At 43.3% G+C, this 13,897-nt stretch overlaps 1 protein-coding gene across 2 annotated transcripts in view; it reads right to left on the reverse strand.

The window, feature by feature from the left end:
- The window catches only part of znf318 (zinc finger protein 318), an 18,041-nt gene continuing 4,144 nt past the window's right edge, over nucleotides 1-13,897 (reverse strand). The window contains exons 4-11 of one of the 2 annotated variants that reach the window (XM_059323934.1): nucleotides 12,692-13,883; nucleotides 12,017-12,117; nucleotides 11,033-11,132; nucleotides 9,985-10,313; nucleotides 7,920-8,114; nucleotides 6,264-6,357; nucleotides 5,696-5,814; nucleotides 1-3,738 (exon numbers count right to left, since the gene is read on the reverse strand). In XM_059323934.1, coding sequence (XP_059179917.1) covers nucleotides 859-3,738; nucleotides 5,696-5,814; nucleotides 6,264-6,357; nucleotides 7,920-8,114; nucleotides 9,985-10,313; nucleotides 11,033-11,132; nucleotides 12,017-12,117; nucleotides 12,692-13,883 — 5,010 coding nt within the window. In that variant the 3' untranslated portion in view covers nucleotides 1-858. Of the gene's footprint in view, nucleotides 3,739-5,695; nucleotides 5,815-6,263; nucleotides 6,358-7,919; nucleotides 8,118-9,984; nucleotides 10,314-11,032; nucleotides 11,133-12,016; nucleotides 12,118-12,691; nucleotides 13,884-13,897 lie in introns of both variants that reach the window. The other variant, XM_059323933.1, reaches the window with a different exon arrangement.

The following is a 13,897-nucleotide window of genomic DNA, read 5'->3' on the forward strand; positions in this document are numbered from 1 at the left end:
CCGTTTCTCCACTAACTTTTATTAAAACTACTTGTGGCGACAGATTTAACGAGTTTAACGAGCAGTTTCTTTCTGATCCGACACAAACCTGCTGCCGACTCCCGGATCTTCAGTCAACAACCTGAACCGACCGAGACGCTTTTGGTCCGACTTTTTTTTAATATTCATTTCACTCGTTGTCTTTTTAAAAGGAGGAAAAAAATAAACTCGAGTAGAAAACAAGAAGAAAAACAACAACAACAGGCCTTTACCTGCAGGAGGAAACGTGATCTTTAAAGGAACAGTTCAACATTTAGTCTACAGAGTCCGCCGACACGCTGGATATCAGTTCATTCAACTCTTTCAGGAAACCGTTTTCACCTGTAAACCCTTTAAATGAGACTAAAGTTCCAGATTTATGTGGTTTTCTGAACAAAACGTGAATATTTGTGTAACTTTAGACGCAGAAGAAGAAACAATCAGAGGAACATGTGAAACATTTTGTGATTTTTTTTTTTAGCTTTCTTGCCCCATTAAGTGGCTTTTAACGCCTTAAAATGACCTGAACACAAGAACTTTTTGACGACATGATGTAACTCAAAGGCTTTTTAGGATTTAAGGAAATATTCCCACATCTGTTTTGTCTTTATGGGAGTTTTAAATAGAAGCTCGCAGGTGTAGAAACTGATATCCATCGTAAACATGAGACTCTGGAGAATTCGGAGAAGGTTTCACCAAACCGGTCCTTTACTGATGAAGGTCAGCAACTTATGAGTCTTAAGTCCGTCAGAGTCTCTCACCAGCTGCCTTCAAGTCCAGTAAATTATTGATCAAAGACCTGCTGGAGACATGAGGGGGTCTACAGAGTCCGGTCCGCCCCTACTCAAAGTTAAAATCGTAATCAAAGTTCAGAGAGGTCATGTCGGAGGGGAGGCCCAAGGTTTCAGGCGTGACCTCCGCCTGATTGTCCTCCTCGCTGGGCGCCCCCTCCGCCGAGCCAGAATCCGACGTGTTCAGCCCCTTTGGGTCTGTAGCCGCCGAGTCAGACTCTTCCGAACCGGCCTCGGGCTGGCTCTGCTGCTGCTGCCGGGTCTGGTATCTGGTTTGGGATCTGGTTTGTCGGACAGGGCGCGTGGCAGGAGGGGTCCTCTTGGTCGGAGTCCCCTTGCCCCGAGTTTTGGGGCTTGGTTTGCGATCAGGTTCTGGAGTGGTGTCAAGATGGGTCTCTGGATGGGGCTGGGGGTCCTGGTCTGTCTGGGGTTCTGTTTGGATTTGAGGAGCCGGATTAGGCTGGGACTCAGTTTGAGGTGCGGCTGGCTCAGTTTGTGGGGCAATTTGGGACTCGGATGCAAAAGTCGGGGACTGGATTTTTGGGGGTGCACTCTGAGCTTTAGGTGGATCAAGTTTTGGTTTTGTTTCAGATGGAGCAACGTCGCGTGGTGGACTTGCGGCGTTCTGCAAAGACCAGACAGATGCAATCTGAATGTCTGATTCTGGCTGGGTTTGGGTACTTGGAGAGTCTAGTTTGGGCGCTTGAGGTACCACAGTTGGGGGTTGGGACTCAGTTAGACGCTGATGCTGAGGTGGTTTTGGTCCTTGTGGGGAGGGAAGCTGACTTTTATTGGTGTTGCTCCCGTCAACTCTGGAGTCTGTTGCTGGTTTGGTGACGGAGGAGGCGCCCGATTGGCTGTCCTGACTGTAAAAGATGTCAAACAAGTCCTTGGCCTTGGCTGCAGCCAGGTTACTCTTCAGTTTCTCAGACTTCTGAGCTCCATCGCCCCTGTTCATGAAAGGTGGCGGCTTGACAAACACCGTGCGGGTTTGCTCGCTCTCCGGGACGCCGGGAGCTGCGACATCAGACACGATCTTTATCATTGTTGGTTGTGCAGGTTTAGAAACAGATGGAGCAGGGGCAGCCTTAACTGGTGCAGGTTTAGAAACAGGTGGGGCAGGATTACAAACCAGTGGGGCTGGACTGTAAACTTGCGGGGCAGGACTACAACCCGGTGGAGCAGGACTACAACCTGGTGGTGCAGGACTACGACCAAGTGGAGCAGGACTACAACCAGGTGGAGCAGGACTACGACCAAGTGGAGCAGGACTACGACCAAGTGGAGCAGGACTACAACCCGGTGGTGCAGGACTACAACCCGGTGGAGCAGGACTACAACCAGGTGGTGCAGGACTACAACCCGGTGGAGCAAGACTACAACCCGGTGGAGCAGGACTACAACCAGGTGGAGCAGGACTACGACCAGGGGGAGCAGGACTACAACCCGGTGGAGCAGGACTACGACCAAGTGGAGCAGGACTACAACCTGGTGGTGCAGGATTGTAAACTGGAGGGGCAGGATTAACCTCAAACGGTGCAGGTTTAGACACCACCGTTGGAGGGTTCGCCCCATAAGGTGCAGGTCTCGACACAGTTGGTGGTGGTGCAGGCATCGACACCACTGGTGGAGGTTTAGCTTCAAAAGGGGCAGGTGTTGACACCCCCGGAGGAGGATTAGCCTCAAATGGTGCAGGTGCAGGCATAGCCTCAAATGGTTTGGGAGCACCAACTGGCGGCTCAGGTTTATCTTCCAGCAGTGCGTTCTGAGCGTTCAGAGCTCTTGTGAGACCATCAGCTCCAACCAAACCTGGGTTCTGAGGCCGGATGGACAGGAAGGTATTCAGAGGTGCAGGTTTACCCATCATGGCGGTTTTCCTCAGGACTGCGGCAGGCGCAGGGAGGTTGGGCCGGATCCTTCCCCGCCTGGAGCCGTTGGACACCCAGGGAGGAACGCCGGTGGGACGCCCGCCCAGCTTCTCAGCAATCTCCTTCGCCACGGCCACAGACTTGGCGAAAGAGTCCTCCACTGAGACCGGGTTCTGCTTCGCTGCCTCTTCGTCATCCTTGATGAACTCCGCCGCCACTTTCTCCGCCTCCTTGGCCAGGACATTCTCCCGCTTCTTCCACGTGAACTTTCCGAACGATGGGGTCGGGGGGGTGGTGGCCACCGGCGCCGGTTTGCCGGTTTCCAGGCTCTGCTTCCGGAGCTTTGCTCTCATGGCCGGACTGGGTCCACAGAGGACTTTTGGCGGGTCGTGGGGCTTTGGCGGCAGTTCGGGCCTGATGACCTCCGGTTTCCCTGATGGTTTTGCTGGCTCGGGCTTTTTCGGTGCTTGCTTCTCAGCCTTAAGTCTTGCTTCGTCTCGATCGCGGTCGTATTTGGATCTGGAATCTGAATATTTACCATATTTATACTCGTCGTCTCTCGGCCCGTACTTGGGGCGGTCGTCGTATCGGCCGTCCTCGTCCCTCCGGTAGCGGTACCGGTATTCGTCTTCTCTGCTGTATTTATATCGGTCGTCCTCGTCCCTCCTGCTGTATTTAGCCCTCTCCTCCTCCTCCCTGCTGTGGCGGTATTTATCATCCTTCTTGGGACATTTATACTTTTCTTCCTCGTCTTTTTTACTATAAGAAGGTTTCTCCTCGTCCAGGCTTTTGGCATTTTTAAAATCCTCCTCTTTCTTGTTGGGCTTCAGCTTGTCCTCGTCCCCTTCCTCCTTTTTTATGTTGTCCTTCTGAACAGCATCGTCCTCTTCCTTCTTCCTCTCCTTGTCTTTTTTCTCCTTTTTGTGTTTGGACTTATCCTCCTTGTTGCCTTTCTCGTCCTCCTCGTGTTTGCGTTTCTTCCCGCTGTTCTCGGAGGCCAGTCCGGCCTGGCGGTCCAGGTTCCTCCTCTGTTCGTACAGAGGGTTCTCGTACATTTGTTTCTGGTGAAGGAGGCATTAAAACAGAAAGACAGCAGAGTGAGAAACACACTGCTCAAACTTTTGCCTGAACAGAACATCAAATGAACATCAATGAGCTAAAATTACTGGTTTTGTCAAAGAAGTTTGGTGGGTTTGAAGAGAGTGCCGTGTCCTGCTGTGGCCGCAGATAAACGTGTTAAAAACACTAAATATTAGTTCAAGTGTAGGTTATATTTCTAATATTTTCACCCCTTTACCTTGTTGTCAGACAGCTTTTTGTGACGGAACTGAAGCCGTTTTCTAGGATCTCTTCAAAGCCACCAGACTCCATCTATAAAAACAGTCATTTTAACTCACAGAAGACAGGAGTTGTTGGTCTTTGTTGCCTCGATAAGTTAGTTTTTTTTGTGTTATTATGAGACTTTCAGTATCAGATCTTTGGCGCCCACAGCCGTTCATATCACTCTCCTCAAAGCCACCAGACAAAAACAGCATTTTAAGCTGACAGAACACAGGCATGTTTCTTTCTTTTCTTTTCTTTTAAACAAACAGATCTTTACATTTCTGACGGTTCCTGAAAGAGACCTGTGCAACAAATGCTTCCATTAGGAAAAATAACAAAGTATGAGCTTAAAATAATGATATCACATCAAAATGTCTGATTTAAACTGCGGTAGAGCGCCAAGTTTTGAGTTCTGAGTTCGGAACTGAAGCTGTTATCTATAATCTCTTCAAAACCACCAGACTCTATTGACAAAAACAACAATTTTACCTGTCAAAAAAAAAAAGAGTCTGACAGCAGGTGAAGAGGAGAAAGTCTCATATTAACACAAACAAACTTATTTAAACACAAAACACATTTAAATATGAAGATTATTGTGAAAACTAACCTCATGCCTCTTCGGGGGCTAAAACATAAAACATTGAACTCCTTCACGTTTTCTTTACAGTTTAATCTAACTGAGTTACTTTTACCATCGACAGGATCAAGTCTCTTTTCGTCCTTTCAAAATAAAAGCATCCGTTAGCAAAACAGGTTTTTTGCACAGTACTGTATATACAGTCATGGAAAAAAAGATCAGACCACCATTGGTTTCTTCATTGCATTTGTTCATTAAGTGTCTGGTACAACTAAATCTGCATTTGTTTGGACAAATATAATGAAAACAACAATAAATAGCTGATAAGAGTTCAATTTAAGAGCAGATATCTAGACAATTTCCATCGTTTTCTTGATAATGATTTTGGTTTTTATCAAGACAACCATGGAAAATGTCTAGATATCAGCTCTTAAATTAAACTCTTTTGAGCTAGTTTTGTTGTTATCATTATATTTGTCCAAATAAATGTTCATTTAAATACCTAGTAAAAGTAAAAGGTACAAGAAATTTGAGAAAACAAGGGTGGTCTAAATTTTTCCCCCCCATGACTGTATCTTGGTCAATTTGTGTCCATTTCGATAATTTTGTGTCCTTTTTAGTCATTTTTACATACATTTTTCATCAATTTGTGTCTTTTTCTAGTCATTTTTACATTTATTTTTGGTCATTTTGTGTCTTTTTCTAGTCATTTTTACTTTTATTTTTGGTGATTTTGTTTTTTTTGGTCATTTTTACAGGATTTTTTTGGGTGATTTTGTGTTTTTTTGGTCATTTTTACAGGGTTTTTTTGGTCATTTTGTTTGTTTTTGGTCATTTCTACACCTACAGTGATGGAAACATTCTTGTTAATAACCAAAATTGTTGTTGTTATCATATTGTTATATATAGTTGTACCAGGCATTAAAATGAACAAATTCAATGAAGAAACCAATGCTCTAATAATTTTTTTCCATGGCTGTATATCTGTTATTTTGCCCATGTATGCATGTTTTTACACATACTGGAGTATGTGTAAAAACATAGCGATTAATGGATTAATTGATGGTTAAGGTTATAGATAATGGAGTTGGCCGGTTCCTTCCAGACGCCGTCCCTACCTTGTACTTCTCGTTGTGAGCGTGAGTGGTGACGTGCTCTTCTGCACAGATGGCGTCTCCATAAAACTGTTTACACAGCAGGCAGAAGAATCCTCTGACGGGCAGCAGGAACTCCGAACCTGCAGCCAAAAACACACGCGGCACGCCGTTTAAAACACACATGCGGCGATAAAGCAGACTGCCAATCATGTTTACCTGGTGGACGGACGCCTCCGTCTTCAGGAACCTGTCAGGACACGAGACGTCTGAGCATAAATGTGTACAGAACAGATGGTGTGAGGTGTGAAATAAGGTCTGTAAGGAGGAGTTAAAGCTCCGGCAGGCTGATATCTGCGGCAGCCTTCAGTCCTGAAAACACTAATGAATTTCATCGTGGAGTCTTCTCCTCCGCCTCCGAGGAGAGCCTGTGTCACCTCGTTAGCTCTGTTTTCATTAAGACACACAGAAAGTGCAGTGCAGAGATGCGATCTCAGATCCACCTGGAAGTAGAAGACGGCTAACAAGATTGAGCGGCTCGGACAGCAGCATCATGGGGACAGAAAGCGGCATGGTGAGGACGGACGGTTACCTTTGGCCGGTTTGGTCAGCTTCTCCTCCGACGGCAGGTTCTTCCCGATCTTGGTGGGAGTGGAGGCCCACGGCCGGTCGTACGGGTTCAGGGTCTGAAAGGGGAAAGACACAATTAAACCTGGAGGAAGACGCCAAGGAGCGTATGAAAGTCAAGAGTCTCGTACTAGATGGCTGCACCACTGTTGAAAAGTTCAGAACCTCCTGCCACAAATAAATAATTAAACCTACATAAATAGGAGGGAAATACAAAGGGAAAATAAATATAATTTGGAAATGAATAAATACAATTTTAAATTAAATTAAAGTTTCATGAGTTTTGGGGTATGTTCAGGCAGTGACAAATTTGGGTACGAGAATAATAATAAAAAATAGATAAATAAATAATCATTCGAAATACAATAGGGACCTCGCAGGTCGTTGCCTGCTCGGGCCCTAATAAAAAACAGATTTAAAAAGTAAATGATGAGATAAAACGGAAATAAATAGGTGGGAAATACACAGGGGAAAATTAATAAATTAATGAATACAATTTAAATCTTAAAAAATTAATAAATACAATTTTAAACAACAAAAAAATACATTTAAAAATATTTAATTAGATAGAACGGAAATAAATAGGTGGGAAAAACAAAGGTAAGTTAATAAAATAAAAATCAATTTTTAGCAACAAAATATTACGATTAAAAATAAATTAAAAAGGACAGAAATAAATAGGCGGGAAATATAGAGGGAAAATAAATATAATTTGGAAATGAATAAATACAATTTTAAATTAAATAAAAAACAGATTTAAAAAGTAAATGATGGGATAAAACGGAAATAAATAGGTGGGAAATACACAGGGGAAAATTAATAAATTAATGAATACAATTTAAATCTTAAAAATTAATAAATACAATTTTAAATAACAAAAAAATACATTTAAAAAATATTTAATTAGATAGAACGGAAATAAATAGGTGGGAAAAACAAAGGTAAGTAAATAAAATAAAAATCTATTTTAAGCAACAAAATATTACGATTAAAAATAAATTAAAAAGGACAGAAATAAATAGGCGGGAAATATAAAGAGGAAAATTAATTAATAAATAAAATGTAAAAAACTAATGAATAAAATCTTAAATAACTACAATTAAAATAAATAATAAAAAAAATGGAAATTAATAAATATGATTTAAAATTTAAATTAAAAAAACAATTAATGAATACAATTTTAAAATGATTTAAAAAAAAATACTATTTAAAAATTAATACAATTTAAAATACAATTATAAGGAGGAAAAAATGTGGAACAAATTGATATTTAAAAAAAAAAAGTTTTCTTTATTTGTATTAACTCCTGTATTTATTTATTTACTTTAATAATTAGTTTATTTTAATAATTAATTTTAAAAATTATAGGAAAGTCAATAAATCTGGGAAATTAATATAAAGAAAAAATGTATTTCTGGTACATTTAATGGCAAATTAATTTCCTGAGTAATTGATTTATATTTTGGTAGCTTCTGTCCTCCTTAAATAAATAAATAAATAAATAACAGTTAATTAATTATTAATATCAAAGGGATTAAAAAGAGGAGATTAAAAACTTTTCAACAGTTGTGTTTGTGGACATTTTTTTTTGTAATATTGTGGTAAAATTTTAAAAACAAACCTTTCGGTGCGTTTTGCTGTGCAAGTGCGTGAAAAAATCAAACATGGAACCAGAGGTGACGTTACAGTTTTTGCACCAGTGGTTTCCAGCGTCATAGTATTCAAACGGCTCCAGGGGCGGGGTCAGAGGCCGAGCCGTGGCGCCGGCGGGCGGCTCGTCCGGGGACGCTCCCGGCGGTGGCGGCGCCGCTGACGTCTGCTAACAAACAAAGATGGAGGAGAGTCAACGCGGCGGGCACCAGCCGACACGAGCAGGATTCACTGAAACGCCACAAAAAAACTCCACAGAATGTTAGAAATGTAAAAGTTTCTTACCTTCACGGAGCTCCGGCCTCCAAGACGAGAGTCAACAATCAGATAGTCGCGCTTTCAAACGATTTTGACTTCTAATTATTCGATAAACTAGCTAATATATTAACGATTTAACCCTCTGAACCCCAAAAGATATATTTTTAAAATGTGAACAAAACAGAATTTATATATAAACACTTTTCCATGTTCTAAAAACAGTTTTCTCCTAACATTGTACATATAGAAGTATTGTCATGTTTCCAGCCTCTCCTGTCCTCTCCTCTCTGCTCTGTGTAAAAAAATTTTTCTCATGACCGACAATTTCCAAAAAAGACACAAAATTACAAAAACAAGACGTAAAATGACCAAAAAAATACACAAATTTTCCTCAAAAAGACACAAAAATTACCAAAAAAAGTTGCAAAATTACCAAAAAAAAGACGTACATTTTTTTTTAAAAAGACAAAAAATAACCAAAACAAGATGTGAAATTGCCAAAAAAGTAAACAGCCTCTCCTGTCCTCTCCTCTCTGCTCTGTGTAAACAGATTCTCAGAATCAATCATGTCTCCAGTGTCTCTATTTTTAACAGGATCTGGTTTATTTTAAATGACACATGGAGAATAAAGAGATTCTGACACGAATATCAACATTTAACCCAGTGAAGCCTGGAAAGCGGATACGTCGTTTTGTAGTATTTGTATAAGCTCTCAAATACTTTTTAAATTTCATTTCTATCTGCTAGAGGCTGAAAAATCTATTATTTAGTAGAAGCGTTGACACATCTGTTGAATTTCCAGAAAAACTTCAGGTTTCAGGGGCTTATTTTAAAACCGCCCAGAGGTTTTACAGGCGTTTCAGGCGTCAATGGGTTAACACAAGTAACGGTCACTTTTTATAACTGATGATGTGTTCAAGGACCGTTGGAAAGTTCAAAGTCTCGTGATAATGTCTGTTTTTACAGTTTCTTTCTATGATAAACTGGATTTTAGGCAATTTTTAACAAGATAAAGTTTATTTAAGTTTCATTGTTTGGGTTCAGAGGGTATTTTTCTCCTTTTGCATCATTTCACCTAAAACTCACTAACCGAAGGGAAACACGTCGGATGTTTCTGTTAAACTTTCTGTCACCGTCACTGAACTATCTATATTCAACTTCACAACATCAGAAACATTTCAAACCAGCTGCAGCGAGGAGTCGACTAATCGATTAGTCGACAGAAACATATCTGCTTCAATAATAAATTCATCTCTAAAAGGAGTTTTTACATGCAAAAAATGTCAGAAAAATCCATTTCCAGCCTCTTAAAAGCAGGAAAACTGCAGATTTCTCTGTTGTATTAATTATTAAACTGAATATATTAGAGGTTTAGACAAAACAAGACATTTAAATATGATTCACTGTTAATAAAAATAAGCTGCGGCACTGATTCCTCAGAGCACAGACAGGAAACACACCGACAGCCGGACGCAGAGACTTCACAATAAAAGCCTTTCTGTGGCTCAAAGAGCTCCTCTCCTCACAGGCTTTTAATGTGACATTTTTAAAAGAAATGCGGTACTGTATCTTACACTGAGAGCAGCAGGTGTTTAATAACTGTAATCTGAGCTGCTGACTCTAGTGAACGATTAATATAATCTAATAAAATAAAATAAAAGACGATCTGCTCGCTCACATAAGCTTCGTTACAGGAACTTTAATTCTTAGCTTCTAATCTGAGCGTTCCTCCTGCAGTAAAACAACGAGCCCTAGCTATGCTTCTGTCCTGTTGGTACCTTAGTGCTGGAGCTGCAGGGCGCCGGGCGTCCCTCAGGGCTCTGCTCCGGCTCACGCTTCTTCTTCTCTGGCGGCGGAGGCGGCGTCGGCTCGTCCTCGTGGTCGTGGTCGTCGAGCGGTTTGGCGGGCCTGCGGGGCCGGTCGGACGGCAGCAGGCCGAGGATGAGCGCGATCTTCTCGATCTCGTTGCGTTTCTTCTCGGCCGCCTCGTGCTCTTTACGCAGGCTGGAGATCTGAGCCATCACCTCCTCCTGCAGGTGGCTGATCTCCTGCAGCAGAGGGTCTTTGTGGCCGTCCTTCTCTCGCCGCTTCTTCCTCAGCAGCTCGCCTGAACAACACCACAACAAACACACACACACACACACACAGACAGACACACACTCTCCTCTCCATCAGCTGGTATTTATGCTCTTATTTCACTTATTTTTTCTTCTCTTTTCGTCTACAGTCACAGGAGGCTCAGAAAAAACATGAAATCTGTCAAAGAATAAGAGAATACATCTGCAAGAGAATAAATAACATATAATTTAAAACAATTATCAGTATAAATAAAGTAATGAATCAATAAAAATGTGAAAAAATACAGACAGAAACTAATTTAAAATGTATTTATATATATTTATTTTTTAATTTTTTTCTGAATATTTAATTATTTTCTAATTTTTGCAAACAAATTACTCTGTTTTTTCTGTATTTATTAATACTTATATATGTCTTTTATATATTTTTCTGTCAAAGAATAAGAAAATAAATGTGCAAATATAAAGAGAATAATTATAATTATTGTAATATATAATGTAAAATAATTATTAGATAAATAAAGTAATAAATCTATAACAATGTGAAAGAATAAAGAGAAACAAACTTAAAATGTATTTATATATATTTATTTTTTTTTACATTTTTTCTGAATATTTTATTATTTTTTTAATTTTATGAATAAATTACTGTTTTTTTTTTTACTGTTTTTCTGTATTTATTTGTAATTATAATGCGTCATTTATTTATTTTTTCCCTTTCCGTCCACCTGACGGTTTGTGAACTGACCTTGTTGCTTGCGGAGTCTCTCCAGCTCCTTCATCAGATACTCCTTCTTCTTCATCCTCACCTCTCGCTCCTGCTTCAGCTTCTCTCGCTCCTCCAGGACCTGAAGCAGTGAGACAGTGAGACAGACAGAGAGACAGTGAGACAGAGAGACAGAGAGACAGTGAGACAGAGAGACAGAGAAGCAATGAGACAGTGAGACAGTGAGACAGACAGTGAGACAGAGAGACAGTGAGACAGAGAGACAGTGAGACAGAGAGACAGAGAAGCAAACAGACAGTGAGACAGAGAGACAGTGAGACAGAGAGACAGTGAGACAGTGAGACAGAGAAGCAGTGAGACAGAGAGACAGAGAGACAGAGAGAGAGACAGTGAGACAGAGAGACAGAGAGACAGAGAGACAGTGAGACAGAGAGACAGAGAGACAGAGAAGCAGTGAGACAGTGAGACAGAGAGACAGAGAAGCAATGAGACAGTGAGACAGTGAGACAGACAGTGAGACAGAGAGACAGTGAGACAGAGAGACAGAGAGACAGTGAGACAGAGAGACAGTGAGACAGTGAAGCAGTGAGACAGTGAGACAGTGAGACAGACAGAGAGACAGTGAGACAGAGAGACAGAGAGACAGAAAGACAGTGAGACAGAGAGACAGAGAGACAGAGAGACAGAGAAGCAGTGAGACAGTGAGACAGAGAGACAGAGAAGCAATGAGACAGTGAGACAGACAGTGAGACAGAGAGACAGTGAGACAGAGAGACAGTGAGACAGAGAGACAGTGAGACAGAGAAGCAGTGAGACAGAGAGACAGTGAGACAGAGAGACAGAGAGACAGTGAGACAGAGAGACAGTGAGACAGAGAGACAGTGAGACAGAGAGACAGAGAAGCAGTGAGACAGTGAGACAGACAGAGAGACAGTGAGACAGAGAGACAGTGAGACAGTGAGACAGGTTCAGTCCTCTGGTTCTGGTCTGATCGGATCCACCAACCTTTTGTTTCTGGCTCTCGTTGTTCTGCTCCTCGGAGACTCTCCGCTCGTGGCCGCTCGCTTTGACCTTCTCGCCCTCCGGAGCCGAACTCTTCCCCGAACCTGACAAACAACAACAACAACAAACAACAACAAGAGTTACAGTTAATAATCCAACAGCAGGAATCGGAAAAAGTAATGCTAATAATTACTATTCATTATATTTATTGTTTTTCTCATTTTTATTTGATTTACTTTTCTCTATATTTTCACTTTTTTAATGAACCTTTTAATTATTTTATTTTTCTCAATTTTTCAACTTTTTGAAATATATATTTTTTCTTCTTCTCTATATTTCCAATTCTATTATAATTTTACTTCTTTATTACATTTTTAAAAATAACTCCACAGTTAATTAAAGGAAAACGTCGGTTGTCTCATTATGGTCGATCAGGATTTTTAACATTTTAAAAATATTTTTTATTCTTCTATTTCTTTACATTTCCAAAATGATTTACCTTTTTATGATTTAATTTGTCTTTGCTGAGGACTACAACTACAAAAGTCGTCTTCTCACCTCTTTTCTCTGATAATAAAGAAAATCTCGGGTTTCTTATATTTGTCGATCAGGAACAAACCTGAACTTTAGTCCCCCAATAAAATTATATTTTTCAGATTCTCCTAATAGCGGACTGACCTTTGGCCGGCGGCTCCGGCGGCGGTTTGTTGTAGGCGTGCTTGTAGGGCAGCGTGGGCGGGAAGTCGTCGGGGCCGGTGCGGGGGGGCAGGCCCATGGCGGGCGGCGGGTACATGGGCGGCCACTGCTGGTGCATGTAGGGCAGGTAGTTCCCGTACTGGCCGTAGCCCGGCGGCGGGAAGCTGGGCGCCATCATGCCGTGGACCTGTGTGGGGGGGTAGGTGGGTATGGGCACCCCGGGGTGAGGGGGGACGTTGGGGTCGGGGGTTTGTGGCGGCGGCTCGTTATGTGGCGGCGGCGCGGCGGCCTTCTGCTCGGCGGTGGACTCGTTGGCGTCTTTGTACGGCTTGGCGGGCTTCCTGCGGTCCTCGCTGCTCCAGCTGCCCCCGCGGCCCCGGCTGCGGCTCCGGCTGCTGCTGCTGGAGCTGTCGCTGTGGCTCCGCCTCCTGCGGCCGCGGCTGCCGTTGGAGCTGTCGGAGGAGTACCGCCTTTGGCGCGTGGGCGTCTTCGGCGGCGGCTTGCTTCCCTGGAGACGCTCCTTGGTCCTGGCCGCCATCTTGCTGATCTCGGACACGCCCAGGTCCAGGCCGATGGTCTTCAGCAGGTCCTGGATCTTCTCGTACTCCTCCAGCGCCTGGCGCTCGCCCTCCCCCAGCGGCTCCGTCCCCGGCAGGAAGTGGGGGTCCGGCACCTGGACGGTGATGTTCTGGTCGGGGCTGATGGAGGGTCGCCCCGCGTACCTCACGTCCACCTCGCCCATGGTGGGCGGGGCCTGGAGGTGCGGCGAGGCCCCCGGCGGGAGGCCGTACGTCTGGGCCATCATGGCTTTCTGTGGCGGGTAGTCTCCGTACAGCGCCTCCTCCGTCACGTCTCCGTACAGGTCCAGCGCCTGGTGTCGCAGCGGCTCCGACGCCGGCGGAGGTTTGGGGTCCTCCGAGTCTCCGTACAGGAACTTCTCCTCGTCGTCGATGTCGTCGGCGGTCTTCTCCTGAGCTTTGGCCCCGCCCAGCAGGTGGAGGATCTCTTTGATCTCGGCGTCGAGGCCGGCGCGGTGAGCCATCTGCGGGTCGGACCGCAGCTCCGACAGCATGGACGCCACCATGTGAGGCTCCATGCCTTTAACAGCCTGCAGCAGCTGGTCGGCCACCCGGGACATGTTGGAGCCCTCCGGACCTCGAGGAGAGTCCGCCGCCTGAACACAGACAC

Source organism: Centropristis striata, chromosome 20, assembly GCF_030273125.1.
Source record: "Centropristis striata isolate RG_2023a ecotype Rhode Island chromosome 20, C.striata_1.0, whole genome shotgun sequence".
Taxonomy (NCBI): Eukaryota; Metazoa; Chordata; class Actinopteri; order Perciformes; family Serranidae; genus Centropristis; species Centropristis striata.